The 16,810-nt window shown below is 54.7% G+C and overlaps 5 protein-coding genes across 5 annotated transcripts; 2 read left to right on the top strand and 3 right to left on the bottom strand.

Annotated features, from left to right (window-relative positions):
- Nucleotides 1-1,994: 1,994 nt before the first annotated feature.
- Nucleotides 1,995-3,700, bottom strand: CABS01_14400 (uncharacterized protein; the record flags this gene model as incomplete). The annotated part of the gene is made up of 4 exons (XM_060547739.1): nt 1,995-2,729; nt 2,781-2,918; nt 3,072-3,411; nt 3,678-3,700. The coding sequence occupies 4 exons, from the start codon at nt 3,698-3,700 to the stop codon at nt 1,995-1,997; spliced, it is 1,236 nt and encodes a 411-aa protein (XP_060393446.1).
- Nucleotides 3,701-3,782: 82 nt separating this feature from the next.
- Nucleotides 3,783-4,148, bottom strand: CABS01_14399 (uncharacterized protein; the record flags this gene model as incomplete). Its single annotated transcript, XM_060547738.1, has 1 exon — nt 3,783-4,148. The coding sequence occupies one exon, from the start codon at nt 4,146-4,148 to the stop codon at nt 3,783-3,785; it is 366 nt and encodes a 121-aa protein (XP_060393445.1).
- Nucleotides 4,149-6,997: 2,849 nt separating this feature from the next.
- On the top strand, nt 6,998-10,674 carry CABS01_14398 (uncharacterized protein; the record flags this gene model as incomplete). The annotated part of the gene is made up of 5 exons (XM_060547737.1): nt 6,998-7,181; nt 7,252-7,347; nt 7,409-8,049; nt 8,108-8,231; nt 8,285-10,674. The coding sequence occupies 5 exons, from the start codon at nt 6,998-7,000 to the stop codon at nt 10,672-10,674; spliced, it is 3,435 nt and encodes a 1,144-aa protein (XP_060393444.1).
- A 644-nt stretch (nt 10,675-11,318) lies between these two features.
- CABS01_14397 (methyltransferase domain-containing protein) lies at nt 11,319-14,264 on the bottom strand (the record flags this gene model as incomplete). Its single annotated transcript, XM_060547736.1, has 1 exon — nt 11,319-14,264. One exon carries the CDS (start codon nt 14,262-14,264, stop codon nt 11,319-11,321), a length of 2,946 nt encoding a protein of 981 aa, XP_060393443.1.
- A 1,616-nt stretch (nt 14,265-15,880) lies between these two features.
- On the top strand, nt 15,881-16,674 carry CABS01_14396 (translation machinery-associated protein 22; the record flags this gene model as incomplete). The annotated part of the gene is made up of 4 exons (XM_060547735.1): nt 15,881-15,947; nt 16,028-16,047; nt 16,113-16,200; nt 16,259-16,674. The coding sequence occupies 4 exons, from the start codon at nt 15,881-15,883 to the stop codon at nt 16,672-16,674; spliced, it is 591 nt and encodes a 196-aa protein (XP_060393442.1).
- Nucleotides 16,675-16,810: the final 136 nt, after the last annotated feature.

Genomic DNA, 16,810 nt, shown 5'->3' with positions numbered 1-16,810 from the left:
CAGAGCTTGGACAAGCAGAGCTGCACACACCCTGCCCTTCCTTCTCTCCTCATTATTTTCAGCCTCAGCACTGACCACATCTCTGGCGTCTGGGCATTTGATGGGGATCGATCTCTGTGCCCTCCATATTGTCATCGGTGCGTCGTTGCCGATACAGAGACCAAACTTATTGATCGTGGACGAGACGAATGCTGGCGTTTGGGGGCGGGGTGTCTAGAGGACCTGGCAACCTCACGCCGTCCGTACCTTGCCTGACCTAGACACACAATCAACGACAGCAAAAGGTATTTTGTTTAGGGCTGAGTATAAAAGATGCTCAAAACCAGCAATAGTGTATGGCCATAAGACTGCATGCCTGCGTATAATAACAACATCGGCAAGCAGCACAGCACTGACAGTGACACAGACGACTCGCTCGCGGGTACGCGCTGTCCAATCGAGATCTGTCGAGTCGACCGTGAAGATCGAGGAGGGGCTCGAGAGGCAGCCAGCCCACTGCCTCGCTCGTGTCTCTGTTGAAATGAGACAGGCGGGTAGTCAAGATTGACGAGAAACCTAAAAGACTAGGAAGCCTGGTGACGGGGCAGTAATTCCGCTGTTTTCCATCCCATCCTGTTGTCCTTTTGCAGAGGTTTCGTTTCGAAGGCTGGAGCCGCTGGGCCAACCGTGCTGCTTCTGACGCGCGTGGAACTAGCAGATCGAAACAACGGGTGAAGGCTTCGCCGGTGAGCCTCTTCGAAAATCAAATCTGGCGGAACGTCTAAATTGCCAGAGGGTTACGAAAACGTGTCGGCGCCCGAGGTGACCCTGACAGATTGCCAGATTATTATTGATGAGACTCCTCGGCCGTCTACTTGGCATCGGGGTACGTTGCCATCTGTTCACGCGGCTTATTTGACTAATTTGCCGTCCTGTACGATGATGTCTTATTCGGTACCGGATCCAGGGATCAGGATACCTACTACTTGCCGGGGGCCAGAACTAATTGGCTTGCCAGGAGGATGAACTCCCCCACTGGACCGAACCAGAGCCAGCAGATGGCCCGAGATTCATCGGGGGGTTATTCATGTCGATACAAAGTCTGCCGTACAGTAGAAAACGTCCGACCAACTAACGTTCCGGAAATGCCAAATAGCAACCTCTGGATACCAATTCAACCGGCCAGGAGGATGCCAGGGTTGCCAGGTGTGGTACGGGCAGTGACGGGTATACGCAGTATGGACTGCGTGCTCCTCATCTCCTGCATTCATCAACCACAACTCAAAATCTAGCGACATCCTTACCTTGGAAAACTTTTTGACTTCATGGCAAGACACGGCTCATGTGCCATGGCGAACGAGCCATGAGCACGTACCAGGGCATCATGGTCTAACCATGGTGCTATTGCAGTTCAAGCCGCAAACATTTGAGTATTGTTGAACTTTACGTGCCCTTCACCGTGAACAGGGTCTATTCGATGTCTTGCGGGCCCTCTTAGTCGGGCTGAACTCTCCCCTGTGTGCAACGGCCAACTTCATATCGCTTAGTAGTGTTGTCCAAGGAGAGTTTTCGGCTCTTCAAGTAAGTTGTCTTGACCATGTTAGATGATGAACCGACGCGTACGACTGTGGACCAGACCTTCTGCTGCAAAGAAAGGATGTGGTCAAGTTGGCCTCGTGTCCGAGACGTTCTGTACGATTACAGAGCATTGCGACTTGTCCAATATCTTGCTTCGCACATTCTCCATCCAAGTGACTTTTGACTTCGTCCAAGAGGATAGCGGCAGGAAATGGAGGGGGGAAAGAGGCATGGGAAGGGTTCCAAGAGAATCGTCCGTCCAGTCGTCGTGCTTCGATCGAGAGACCGCTTGTCAGGCCTAAGGCCGAGAGCCTGGCACGGCCAACCCCATCCGCCGTGTGACGGTCGACGCTGCATGTCTGTCGCTGCTTTAAGGGCAGGTTTGCTCTCAGCAAGCAGTGGTTGTGATCCACCCCTTTCGCCGTCACCCGCAGCAGCTATCTGCAGGTTGTAACGGTGACTCGGCACATGCTTGTTTCTGCCGGGACTGCCCCCCAGCATCGTACCACGGACTCCATGGCCCACGTGGAGCCTAGCAAGCTGGCCCGTGTGGCGTGGGCGTGGTCATAGAGACGTGGGTTTGGCTCCAGGTGCCTTCTAAGTGCGCTTATGACGGGAAACACCCGCGTCGTCGAGAGACAGAGCGACATGAGATTCGAGGCGAAGACCAGCCAGGGCTGTCTTCTAAGAGCTGCGGCGGAGAGCTGTTGCGCAGGCTGGTGGCTGCGCAGACTGGCAGGCAAGGCGGAAATGTCGCAATTTCTTGCCCACAGAGGGATCCCCCTGCACTCGCGTGATGCTTCGAGAACCGCCCCCAACCCGAATAGAACCTGACGTTGCAAGCTCGCACTAGCGAGCGAAAAGCCTGAGGGAAAGCCAGGCCAGGCCAGGCCAGGCTCAGCAGTCCATGGAGCGCATTGCTGGCTGCTGCGTAGTGTACACAATTGCGACGTAGAAGCGAGCTCTCGTAGACGGTAGTTGAGCTCTCGCCAGCGAGGAAGATTACTCGCTAAAGTACTGAAGGGAAAGCTTGAACGGTCAGGGCAGCGAGTGGTTATGGGCTGCCAATGCAGCTGACAGACGTCAAGACTCGTGCGAGGAGCAGACGGACTGGCTCGAGACGAAGCCGAAGGGTACACAAACAGGACGGAGGCGACGGACAGACAGTAAGGCTAAACAGACGTTTAGTCTGGTCTCGTCTGATATTTTTCTCTCCCTGTTACTAGTCGGCTTTTGTTTGACTTGGGGCCAGCGGCCGGCGGTCGGGGAGTCGGAGATGGCGCAAGCGGCCCCACGTCGTCGACGCCCACAGCCAGGCTCATGGGCCCCATGAACCCGTTGGATGGAGCTTTCTGGGCTCTCTAAGAAGTACTGTGTACACACACTAGGTAAGTAGTATCTTTCTCCGAGAGGCCCTCACTTGCCAGTCTCTCTGGTTGCCTTTTTCCTCAGCGCCTCCACTCGCAAGGCGGGAAATAAAGCGATAAAGAACAAGACTTACCAGAAGACCCTACCAGAAGGTAAGAGTAGGATTCATGGGACAGGTCGAGGCTCAAGGGGTTGGAGGTGGAAGGCAAATGTGCCAGACTGGTTGTGGTTAACTGAGAGAGTGTGTGCGGCGGCTGACCACCCCCCTCAACGACACAACGGCTGTGAACTTCTTGTCCCTCTCCTTCTCCTCTCTCTCTCTCTCCACAGCCCGCAGTAGCTCGAGATGCCGTGATGTACGTAGTAGCAGTCATCATGAAAGCAGCTCGAGGTCGCGCTGCGACCACGGGGACGGTATGCGGCTTGAAGGCAGTCGGGACAGAAACGCGGTCTGTTGCGAGCTGCTGGTTCAAAAGAGTTAGGAAGCTAACCAGTCAAGCAAGTGGCTAATGTAACTTGGTAGGGAAGTAGCTGGGATGAGGCGGGGGTGTGGGATGCCAGACAACGGGGACTCGAGGTGTGTGCATTGGTTGTGGCCCATGCCCCCTTGCGAATCGGAGGGGAGGGCGGTACGGTTCCAAGACGGGCGTCATTGAATGGGAGACGGGCGAGGTAAGGCCGAAGGGGGAGCTGATAAGAGGCGTAAGGCGTGCGAGGCCAACATATGCTCGATAAGTCCGCCCTCGCCTTACCTGCTAGATCCAGCAATGACCATGGCGCAGTTATGCGGATTGTGTTGCCACTGGTCGACTATCGACTCTTCCTGGGGGAGTAAGAGAGAAGAGGGATCAATGGAATTAGGAGACCGGTAGTTTCGAGAGCATCATAAACACCTCAGGCTGATCGTGGAAACAGAAAGACGATAGGGACGGCATTGCCAGGCGAGCCAAGATGGGGCAAGGTAAGCATACCGTCCATGGTGTCTGATCGGCCGTGGATGGGATGCGCAGGTACGGTGAGGGTACAATGAGAGACCCTTGGATAAACATCGGTCGGATGGCGGCCGAAGTCTCCCACAGTGCATCCAGCGAGATGGAGAAGGATGGACTATTGGTAGTCGTCTGTACCTTTTGCGTAGTGAAGGGTAGACTGTCAAAGAGCGGCACCGAGGCTAGAGAAAAGGAGAAATACGACCGTCCATGACACTGTTTGGTGCTGTTCATGGGCTCGTCAGTGCAGAAGCAGATAATGGAATGATGCCGGTGATGATTGCGCCGGCAGGCATAAGGTACGACGAGGAACAACGTGCTCTGATTAGGAAGTAAAGTACCTCACTCATCCTTGGGGCGGGAGGCCCCTGATACAAGATCCAGGGATATCCCGTGGCGAGGTAGTCGAATTTTGGGGAGCAGCTGATGTCTATGGTGGTGTCTGTGGTTGGCGAAATCAACTGAATCGGGAAGGATAAGGTGTTGGTGCTGAAGGCAAGCGGTTCATTAGGGTTATTCCAAGTGGCGGACAGCAAGGTACACTAGTGAGGCAAGTTAGGGACGAGAAGAAGCGGAATGGATGGGAGGGGTCAGATAAAAGAGGGAAGTTGCTGAAGGGCTCGACGGAATCAGGGCCGGCAGGAGGCAAACGTTGAAGGGTACGGAGTACGGAATACGGGTCGGACGTTAGGTTGGCCACAATCATTGCGGGTATCAGTGAGATCTATGGGTCAAGTTTGAACACCCACAGCCACACAGCCCCTTACCTTACGTGACAGGCTGAAGTGAGGTATCGCACATTACTTTACTCGGCTTGGGGCTTGGAAGTACAGTACCTGCCTCGCGAGTGATGTGCATTCCGTCGATGCTTGGGGAAGGGGCGGAAGGGTGGAGGTGAGGAGAGCGCAAGGAGTAAACTACCTACTAACCCTCCTACCTTAGAGCAGGTACCTGACATAGGTAGGAAAGAGATAGAAGATCGGGAGAAGGTGCAACATGGACATGGGAAAGAGGACTATTAGCAATGGGATGGAACATAAGGTAAAGGTAGGTAGGTACCTTATGAAAGAAGCGAGGCGAGGCAGCTGGCTACCTCGTACTTCGCAAGGTACGGATATGGCAGTTTCAAGACCTTCCTTATTTCCTTCCTTAGCTATTCCGTCCCGTCATCATATCCATAAGGTATCCATATCCATCATCAGCACCCATAATCCCTCCAGGCCTTGGGATATCTTACCGTGTGCTTGCCTCACAGCCAACCATATCTGTCAGCTACGCTTTACCCAAGGTCCAAAGACAAGGAAGGCAACGAGGTACTTAGGTAATTGAGGTGTGTTGTGGATGAGGTACCTTCCTTACCTTGCTCTATCCAATTGCCTGCTTGCGCAAGGCGGCAAAGCAAAAGACACCCTGCCAGATCCCAGCTGGACCTGTCGCTGCTCTTCACCCGTCCTGGTCTTTGGTCTTCATCGTCCTGGGCTCATCCCCATCCTCGTCCCCCAAACTGCTACGCTGCGTGTAGAGTGGGTGCATCCAGCCTCTTTCTTTTTTTCTTCTTCTGGTGTTCTTCTCCCTGTTGCCTTCTCACCCTCTTCTTCCTCTCTGTCAGCCTCTGTCACGGTGTCCTTGCCATCTACTTGTCAGGCCGGACCATCAACAATAATATCCGTACATTGTCTGTTGTCTGTTGTCCGCCGTTCAACCCGTCGTCTCCCCTGTGGCACCGTTTCTCAATTTTGTAATCAAACCACCCCCCCCTCCCTTTCCAGGTCCAAACTAGAACCCAGCTGGGGTCCCTTTTTTTTTTCTGTCTTCCGACGGGACACCAGCATCACGTCGCCTCTCTCTCTCCACCCTTGCCCTGCTGCTCTCTTGCACTTGCAGCTTGCTCGCCGTCGCGTTGCTCTGCTCCATATCTTGCTCTAATCTACCTTACAAGACCGTTAGCCACGATAGCCCCACTTCCCCAAATGAACCCTGGCCTGGTAACAAGGCAATAAAAGGTCCTGTCTCCCCAATGAGGGAGGAGCACACCAGCACCGCGATCGGGTACGGTGCTCTCACTCGCTATTCAGACCATTCCCGCCAAAATCCGACCCTCAAACCCACCATACCGAGATTCCTGCCCTGAATTCTTTCCGGCCTGTCCAATTCTTCACAATCTCTCTGCATCATTCTTCTTCTTCTTCCTCCTCTTCCCTCTCCCTCTCTCTCTCTTCTCTCCTTCGTCTCGCGCCTGTGCACTGTGTGTTTCTTCTTCCAAGGACGACCCAAAATAGAGACGGAAACCTGAGCGGCAGTGAGGACCAAGCTTGCATCGGAAACAAAACCGGAGACCGCATACCAGCAGCAGCTACCACCACCACCTGTCTCTCGCTCGCTGACATCTCAGCCACTTGTGGATTGGAGCTGGATACTGGAGCTAGATCTGGACCTGAAGCTAGACCTGGAACTGGAATGGAAACTCGATCAAGGGTCCCGCTCATCCAAGCAAGCTGCGAAAGTCTCGCTTGTTGTACCTTACATCACCTCGCTCGATCCTGACGAACCACCCCTGGTGGGAATGAGGCAAAAAAAAGTTGGAAATAACTCGAATCCGCCAAAGACAGAGAAAGATCTGCGGATGCCGGGAAGAAAAGCGAGCAACAGCATGCAACATACTAACCGGTACCCATTGATCAATCTTTTAGAAAAAGCATGAACCCGACCATCACATACATGCCTACTCCATTCCAATCTTACACAAAAAACGCCCGCGGCAAACCCGCCAACAAAAAGCAACGCCAAAACATCGATAGCATCACCCCTAGACGCCTTCCCAACGACTGATGATATGCACATTGCGTCTACAACTAGAGAGGGTTTGAGAAACGGCGTGAATCGATTCTTAAAAGCTTGTATCTGATGCACCCGAACCACTCACATCGACGTGTGAACGAAACGGCTTTTTGAGAAGCAGAGCAGACGACAACTCATGTCTACTTGTGCAATTTCTCCTTGCGCCTTGTCCACTACAATTCTCGAGTACGCCCATACTGTCGTCGTCGTTGGTGGGAGGAGGACGCCCTCGTGGTCCGGGAGGAATGGCGGCCGACCTCACCGATCCCGGCCTCGATAGCGCCATCCGACAACTTCTCGATCAGCAGGCCGAGATTCAAGCACGGCTTGCTGCCTTGCTGCCCGCAAAGTATGGCCTCAATGCCAAGTTGGAGCTTGACATGCTCCGCCACAAGTTGCGGGTTCTACAAGCCTACTCTGATCATCACCGTAAGATGCCACGCTCCAATAATGTCTTGCCTGGTCTCCCTCTCAATCGTCCGACTGACCATGCTCATAGATATTTCTGCCAACATACCAATCAATTCTGAGTTTGAGGAGGCTAGGTCATTGCAGTACCGATGCGAATGTATAGAGACTGCTTGCTTAGAGCAAGGTGAATTGCTCCCGTCCTGCTCAGACATTGCCTCGCAGCCAGTTTCTAACATAGTTTCTAGGCCACGATCTGCTGGACCCAAACATGGTTGATGCCCTTAAACGATCCCTGTATGACGAAGCGCCGACTGGCTATGCGGCTTGGTTAGACCGTAATCTTGAAGGCCACGACCCGGTAGTCCGTGGATGGAAGATGAGGGAAAGCTTGTCACCGTCGTCCCGGTCCACGTCCTCTTTCAAGTGCTGGGACGAGCGCTGCATACATTACATTTACGGCTTCCACAACAAGGACGAGCGAGACAATCATGCCCGAGAGCATACCCTACACCCCCATCGCGACTCGGGCATGTCAGTCGGCAATACACCGCCGATTTCCTTTCCCGAATACCAGACATTGCGACCATGGGGCCCCGAGACAGGAAAGCAGCCGCTGGCTCTCCAACTCCCAAAGCCATCGCACGGCACCCAGCTAGCTCCTTTGACAACAGGCCAGCCGAAAGAACGCCGAGATACTCTTCAATCCTACTCGCTAGTCAGTGAATATTCCGCTCCAGGACGCGGCTCTGTTGATTCCGAAGTCGACCCGTTGCTGCCTCCTTTGAAACGTAGTAGGGTTGGTCAGTCTCGACTCCAGTCGATTGGCGAGCTCAGGCTGCTTCAAGACTCTGGACCATGCTTGCGCTGTATGGCTACTAAGCAACCGGTAAGAATGATAGTCCACTACATCTTTTTGGTGTAGGTTCATTGACACATGATGGTAGTGCGATTCGAACGAGCCGTGTTATTATTGCGTCGACCAGCCACTTAGTCCAAGCAGTGACTTTTGGAAGGCCATCGGCTGTCATCGTGGCCCCCTTGACGCCTTTTCGGACATCATGCTCCCAGGTTAGTACTCGAGTTCTACGAGAAATAGGCCCGGCTTAACAAACAAGCTCTAGTGTCTCCAAGACAATCACAGACTCCAATCACATCTCCGCTAGCCCAGCGAAGAAGCATGAACGAGCATCTGGAAAATAGCTACCGCATATCACCGGACATACTACATGCGGTCAAAGCAAATCTTGATTTTGATGACGGGTTCTGGTGGACGGAAGAACTTGCAAATCTTCCTTTAGCCAACTCTACGCTTTCACACTACCCTAGAGAAACGATCGATCGGCCACCGCCAATCTTGAATATTCTAACAGCGAGTTGGAATGGCGGAGGAACTGCATACAACTTTCTCCACCTTCTCAAGACAAGCGGCCTAATCGCGGCCACTAGAGAGAGGGAGGAAGCAGTATTCCCAGTGTTGTATCGAGCGAAACTGTTGCTGCGAGAGGTCATGTTCTGGGACCTTCAACAACCAGAACCTTCGATTCGCCTAGACGGAGGCCCACCCCACCGACCCCTATTTACTGATGAAGTCGATCAAGATGCTCATTATCGTTTACTCTACAATTGCATGGCGCAGTTCCTCCAGGCATTTGAGAGTGCCACGGTCAAGAAGGGGCCACGAGACCCGAAGAGCTGGTGCGCGGTGTTTATTGCACTTTGCATCTTCAGCGTTGTGCGTACGATCTTGGTGGACATTGCCTCTTACCTGCCAAGACGACTATCATCGCACACTCCTCCAACTTGGAGGGGGACAGGCGGTGTGCACGCCATGAACAGCGTCTACAAGCTTCTGGTCACGCTCTTTGCAACTTCTGGGCCCATGTTACTCGACGAACAGACCGCGGATCTCGATGAACGAGACAGAGCCATCACAGACTCCTTGTACATGGTTATGAGAAAGGACACTTGGGGTCAGCAGGGTTTTGCTTCTTCCAAAGACTTCTTAATACATCTTGGAGATGGCAACATGGAAGGCGCAGCCACGTTCAACGGGTTCCTCAGGCAAAGAGTTCCAGCACGCACCAGTATGTTCGTTCTTCCGCCCATCGCCAAACCCAGCGAAGAACCCAGACGTCCTATGCACGACCCTCGAGCTTTGGGCGATCCTTGGATCCCGAACCCAGCCCCGCTATCAGACCGAGACCCATTTGCCGCTACGATGGGTCCGGATTACCTTACTTCGCCCCAAGGAATAGATGCTCTGGGCCGCAGGCATACCGTTGGAGAGAGTCCAACTTTTCCCCGAGGCCCCTTGAGGCCTTTGGAGTCCCCACTCTCGGGCGGTCGAGGGCGGCCGACGTATCAGCGGCCCCCTTTACGTCGCGTCTACTGCATTAAATGCAATGAGTACCCTGAAGGGTTTAGAGGCGAACACGAGCTCCGTAGGCACACCGATGCCAAACACGCTTCACTGGTGAGGCGTTGGGTATGCACCGAGCCAGATACCTATAGCCCGACGTTGCCGCAACCTGTCATACCACTTGCAAAATGTAAAGCGTGTGTGACGCAGAAACGGTACGGGGCCTACTACAATGCGGCAGCGCATCTCCGGAGAGCGCATTTCAACCCGCACAGAGGCGGAAAGGCTAGTGGGGATTGGCCGCCCATGACCATTCTCAAGGACTGGATGAGAGAGGTGCGGCAGTCTGTTGATATTCAAGACCAAGACGACTCGAGTGGAGGGGAAGAGGCCGATTACAAACAGCCGCTTGAGTACTTCACCCAGGCACCACCTCCGCCACCGCCTGCGCGATCTCCTACATTCGGCCCAACGATGCTAGCGGCAGCACCGCCGGCTGTCCCCTTGATGATAGCTCCCGCTGAGTCAATGGTGTCTTCTCAGATGAGCAGCCCATCAAGCAAAACCCTGGATAATCGGACTCGGTGTCCTCACCCAGATTGCGGCCGCGTCTTCAAGGATCTTGCAGCACACATGCTTACGCATCAAGAAGAACGTCCGGAAAAGTGCCCGATAGAGACTTGCGAGTACCACACGAAAGGATTCGCGCGCAAGTATGACAAGAATCGACATGCACTGACACACTACAAAGGGACGATGGTTTGTCCGTTCTGCCCAGGGGTGGGCACTGCATATGAGAAGGCGTTCAATCGTGCGGACGTGTTCAAGCGACATCTCACTTCGGTGCATAACGTTGAGCAGACGCCTCCCAATAGCCGGAAGCTCATCATCAGCGGATCCGGCAATGTCCGAGGAGACGGTGCCAAGTGCTCAATCTGCCAGAGTTATTTCGGAACAGCTCAAGAATTCTACGAACATCTTGACGACTGCGTTCTTAACGTTATCGTGCCGACGTCGGCCAAGACGCCTAGGGACTCGTCGGTGCTGCCTTCAGTATCAGGCGTTGAGGAGAGGGAACGGTTGGGCGATAATGATACCATCAACGTACAGACCGGGTCGCCCGTAGGTGAAAAGATGGATACCAACCCATAGCGACGATTTGGAGTTGGGTAGATGGGACGTTGCTTTTGTTCATGTGTCATGTATAGGCTGGAATCATCTTTCCCCAAATACCCCCAGGTTTGTAATACTTTTCGATACAGCTTAACTTATTAATGAAACGATACCAAAGGCCCCCTGGTGGCCTGATTATTTGATGACAAACATTGTCCCAGAAGCATCTCCTCGGTGATAACTACCACCCTAGCTTCAGACTTACTGGTCTGTCATGGAAAGAGGGTTGGGCGAATATTTCAGGGAGCACATTGCATGTGAGGGCAAGAGAAAAGGTTGCTGACCAAAAGGTCAAAAAGTGTCACTTAGCTATCAGGACATGCCTATTCAAAGTGCTCGACATCTAGTCAACCACCGGTATCCCCGTTCCCATGCACAAGCCTCCAGCGCCTGTTGACCGCAGCCGCGCGCGCCCGCAAAGTTCATTACAGCCCATATGCACATACGTTTCCATGACCATGTACTTGATTTTTTCCGTCACTTCCGAACTCATATTCCCATCCTGCCATCATTGCATCTGAACAAAGGAAAGGGAAAACAAAGGGAAATGGGGGGTGTAGTTTATATATATAAGAGGGAGAGAAGATGTTTCGGTATCAGCTCGACTCCATGCGAGCATGTTTTCAAACCTCGAAACCGACAGAGATAAGTCCCGTGCCGGTCTTGGGCTTCCTCGCATAACCATTCAGCATCCTCCACCCGGCGCCGCATCCACGTCCCTCCTCGACAATGGCAGCGACGCCCTCGACGCTCTTGCCGGCCTCCCGCATCGCCGCGCCGGCCGTCACCGTGTCCGCAAGCCGCAGCTCGCCGCTGACCTTTTCCATCTCGCACCGCAGCAGCCAGCGCTCCCAGCTCCAGCCGCCGACGATGCCCGTGACGTTGGCGACGCCATCCGTGCTGCCAGTGACCAAGGCCTCCATCTGCACCGTTCTGACCTCCTCGCCGTCGGGATTCTCCCGCACGGCGAGCGGGGGCAGCGAGGGCAGGGGTTTCTTCGCCTGCGTTTGTTGGGACTGAGGACGGGCGCCCATGGGGAGGCACATCCACGCGCGGCGGACCTCGTCGAAGCCCGCGCGCGAGAGGCGGCCGAGGAACATTTTTGTCGGGTTGGGGTCGTAGCCCAGCGTCTTGAGGTCGAAGCCGAACTCGACACTCTTTGCCAGGCCCATGGGCCCGGCGTTCATGATGTCCGAGTCGAGGACCGAGAACTCGAGGTATCCGCCGGGCTTGAGCACGCGCATGCACTCCTTGAGACACGTCTCCCACTCGTCTTCGCCGTTCTCGCCGACGAACTTGAGGATGCTGTGCAGCTCGCGCGCCGAGATGAGGTCGAACTGGTCGTCCTTGAAGGGGAGGCGGGTCAGGCGCTCGACGGCCACCTGGCGGTGATTGGGCGGGCCGCGGACGTTGGAGTTCGACAGCTGGCGGATCGTCTTTGTGGTGACGGTGTAGATCTTGGTGTTTGGGTACTGGAGGGCGCAGTGCCAGGCCCAGTCGCACGCGGACTGACCTCCGAGATCCAGGATGCGGGCTCTGTCGCGGGCGACACCGTCGCGGCCAGGTGCCATACGGGAAAGACGCCCGAGGCGCTTGGCGACGGGGGCGGAGATGAGCTTGCCGCCGTTGAGCATCTTCATGGCGGCGACGTGCCAGGTGGGCATGGCCATCTGAGACATGGCCTCGTGTTCCTTTTCGCGACGCAGCTTCTCGGGGTCGTCGTGGAGGATGTCGTCGCCGCGGGCAACATTTGCACTGAGGCGCTTCTTGGCGGACTGGGGCACAACGCTGAGCTGGTACTTGCCGAGCAGCTGGTTACGGTGGAACTCGCGGAGGCATACGCGCTGGGCCTGGAGGGCCTCGAAGCGAGGGAGCTGGTGGACGATGACGTCCTGCTTGCTGGAACGGACGACGTAATCCTGGAAGGCGCGGTAGTAGGCCGATTCCTGTCTGGAGAGCTTGGAGGGCAGACGGCGGGGGATATCGGTCTTGGAGACGACCTCGGAGAAGCGGACCATCTTCTTCCTGGGCAAAGAAGCAGGAATCTCTTGCTCAGGGAAGTGTTCAACTTCCTCGTCGGCAGCCTCGGGAATGGTGTCGAGGCTGTTGTCTTCCTCAGTCTCCTCTGCAGCCTCGACGGGCTTCAGGTATGCGCGCTGGGCCCTGAGCCAGAGCTCAGTGCGATCCAGGTTTGAGAGGGTAACCTCATGTTGCTTGCGAGCGTACTCGGGGTCGTAGACCGTCACAATCTCTGTCGGTACATCTTCGGCGTCGGGGGAGGTTGGCTCAGCAAGCGTTACCGATGAGCTTGAGGCGTTGGCGGGGACGATGGGCCTGGCAGTTGGCATGTCATCCTCATCCATCTCCTCATTGTCCACCTCGATGATTTGTTCTACAATTGCGGAAGCCGAAGGGACCGAGCTGCGGTAGAAGTCTTCGGCAGCATCGCTGATGATTAGCTTGGCTGGTGCTGACGGCACTGGGGGCACAGAAGCGTCCATGTTCCAGGGGCAGCGGTAGAACTGCTCGGCGGTAGTGGATGTTGGCGGCACCACATCTTCGATGTTTGCCGCGGGCATGTGCCATGTTGTCCTCGTCCTGGGAGATAGCCCAGAGAAGAAGCCGCCAGGGGAAGGGATGTCGAGTTTGGTGAGATCGGCCAGAGACTGACGGCGGGAGTTCGGGGTAAGGACGGCCGCGCGCGGTGCTTCGGGACGGATATCGGTGAATAGGCGCAGAGGCTGTTGGCGCATCTCGGGGATGGGCTCTTGGGGGATTTCGAGAACCTGGTCTGAGTGGTCATGATCGTGCTCGTGCAGGCTCTCGTTATCACCAGAGAGGGCGTGGAGAGTTGCCAACGCGCCGGGTTGCAATCGCACACCAGACCAGTCTTCCTCCTTCCCATTGTCGCTACCGATGATGGGCGTTGGCGGTGCTGACATGTGTGCCAACTGCTCTGAACTTAGGCTTCCATCGAGTGATGGTGGTGCCGAGATTGTAGGGATCTCTTGGGCCTGCTTCGCCTGCATGAATGAGAAGACCTGAGGAGACATCTCGACGCGAGTTGGCGGTGTTGGTGGCACTGGTGATGCGAGGGTCTTCTTGAGACTAGCAGCAGACCAATCATCCGTAGAAGTGTTCCGAGCGCCGGGAATGACGAGGGGAGGCAAAGCTCTGCGAGCACCAGTCGCGTTCTGCTTGGCCATCTCATTGCGACTAGAGTTGCGCCGCCTCACGGAGGCCTTGCGGGATGGTACTCGGCGCAGCGAGGCTGGCTCATCCTCATCGGTAACATCGTATAGGTCGTCAAACTCGGTGACATCGGTCATGACGCTTGATCTGTTGTTGTTCCACGGGTTTGAAGATGTTGAGGGAGAGCTGCTCTCATCGGCCGATACAGTTGATGGCGATGACGGCAAGATGGGAGCGGAGAGGAAGTGGAAGCCTCTTGGTGTGGGAAAGTGGTCGCTCAGGGGCGATAGCCAGGCCTCAATGTTGAGGTTTGATGTTTGGCTCCTAAGCTGCCTTTTGTCGGTGGCATACTGTACATCCTCGCTCTCCTCCTCCATTATAGTATTAAGTGACCTCCCCTGCCTCCGAGCCTGCGAAGGGGAGGGAGGTCTGTATGTCGATGAGGGTAAGTGAATAATCTCAGCCATTTTCCCCTATGCAGTCAGATATCCTGATATAGACTTGCGGTTCCTATGTGCTGTAACGGTATAAATATAGGCAAAATGCGACGTTGGGTGTCAAAACAGCTTTGGTCGTAAGACGGCCGGCGTCGTTGCGTTGGTGAATGTTATTATTTGAATGGTAGTAGGAAAATCGTGTAAACGACAGGCTGCCTCGATCAACGAAGCCTTAAAGGTTAGTTTGCAAACAGCAATGACACGGAGAAGGAGATGAGAAGAGGGAAAGGGAGGAATAGAGGAGGCTCGGCGGTTGGCCGGGGCCAAGTGATATACTCTGATGAGGCCTTGCTCATCATCAGTAGCATGGGCGGGAGGCGGCTAACTAGTAGGCCGCGCGAGTGGGTTGCGAAGTACGAACACGTTATGCGCACACACAAACGCACGACGGAACGGTGAGATGCGCACCCAAGACGGACAGCACAGCATCTTTGGAATGATGCATTGCAGTCAGTAGGTAGCACTTTGAATGCAGCGCGCCTGCTGCACACACTGCATTGGCCCGAATGGGGATGTGCTACCGGCGCATGGGAGGCAGTGATGAGGAGACAACGAGCACATCCCCGTCCGAAAAGGTTAATTCATCGAGCGACGAACAAGTCTTCTGGCCAATGGGCACCCAAGGAAGAGAATCTAATTTAAGCACATGGAAGAAGAACATGGCCTTTGTGAGCGTCCACGGCGTCGACTGGCTGGCGCGCGCGAAGACGGGAGGCGGGAAGGTGGGAGCAAGCTTGATTGGGGACGCAGAACTATCGTGCCACCGACCAATGATAATGACAGGCGCTCAGCGGGCGCTTAGAAGCGACCTGGATTGGATGGCTGGTCACTTGACGAAGCTACATCTAGTAGTTGAAAGGTCTCTGAGCTGGCCTTGCGGAGAACAAACTATTGACCGTCGCATGGAGCTCATACGGCCTCTTCATGCAAGAATGTGGTGAAATATCGGTCTTGACTGCTCGATCCGTGTAGCAGCGTGCGCCGAGCTCAGGCTTGGGCGTCAACGTTCTCATGCTACAATTTTCCGTTTCAGTCCCGCCACGAGCAAAGGCGGTGACCTCACCTTGAGAAACACATGAGGAGTGCTCCGTAGACCATGGCCGAATGCGAACGGCGAGCGGCGGGGGTGTTGATGCAGGTTGAATCACTTGCATGCCGAGTTCACGTCTTGTTGGTGATGTCTGTGGGGGAAGTGAATTGGAGCTTGACATTCCATGACAGCGCGGTCGGCGCCAGTCAACTTCCTTGTGGCTGGAGCTATGCCTACCTGCCCCTCCGACATCACTAGCCACATCAATTACCTAAGCAGAAAAGGTGAGGTGGTCTGCTGTGGCAGTTGATCCATTGCCCCGCCATCGAAATCAACCCCGCAGTCGGCCGTCCTTGGAAGACCGAGAAGAGAGAGAGGCACGCGTTCCTTAACTACTCGATTCCTCCGCTTCACATCCTTTCCGAGCGATCCTTTTTGCTGTCACAAACGGCCCTTTCAGATCGTGATGGCCGACAATGACAAGTCAGAAACCTCTGGTGAGCCTCAAGGCCGCCATGTAACCTACTGTGGTGGTAAGTCAACACGCCCAAACTTGACTTCCAGAAAATACAAATTCTCGAGGCGCGATATTGACCTGTTGCCCCACGTGTAGTCTGCACTCTTCCTCCAGAGGTACGTCATGGCTAATCGAAATGCCGCAAGCCTTCGGAATACTTATTGAAACTGCCCCGATTTAGTACTGTGAGTATGGAGGCACCGTAAAGAAGTGCCAGGACTGGCTGGAGAAGAAGCATCCCGACCTTTATGCGAGAATCTGGTCAGCAGGTATGAGGTCCCGCACCTCCAAGCCACTGGGACGAGATGCTCACAACTTCATCCACAGAGGCTCTTGAACAAGCAACCGCATCCCTTTCAGTAGACGCCCAGAAGCGAGCCGCCAAAGACGCACAGAAGAAGGCTGCCAAGGCCGAAGCTGCAGAGGCCAAGCAAGCCGACAAGTTGGCCAACAGCATGGTCACTATCAAGCGGATCGAGCGCAACAAAAGAAAGTACGTTACGTCAGTCTCTGGCCTTGAGTCATTCGGTCTCGAGAATAAGAAGGTTGCCAAGGAGTTTGGAAAGAAGTTTGCGACTGGCTCGTCCGTCACCAAGACCCCAAGCGGCAGCGAGGAGATTGTCGTTCAAGGAGATGTCAGCGACGAGATTGAGGAGTTTTTGTTGGAAAAGTATAAGGAGATACCCGAGGATAACATTGAGTTGGTCGAGGACAAGAAGAAAAAGGCTGCCCCGACAGCTTGAGCCTTGAAAGGCGTAATCCATCAATTGAGTATGCCTGGTCGTCATCATGTTTCTGTCATTATTCCCAATACGCCATGTAAATCCAATCCATAGTGATTATGCCCAAGTACGCCCAGCAAACGCCCCGCCACGAAAG

The sequence above is a fragment of the Colletotrichum abscissum genome, assembly GCF_030869225.1.
Source record: "Colletotrichum abscissum strain IMI 504890 chromosome Unknown Scaffold_53.1, whole genome shotgun sequence".
Lineage (NCBI taxonomy): Eukaryota > Fungi > Ascomycota > Sordariomycetes > Glomerellales > Glomerellaceae > Colletotrichum > Colletotrichum abscissum.
This window is presented reverse-complemented; position numbering and strand designations above follow the sequence as displayed.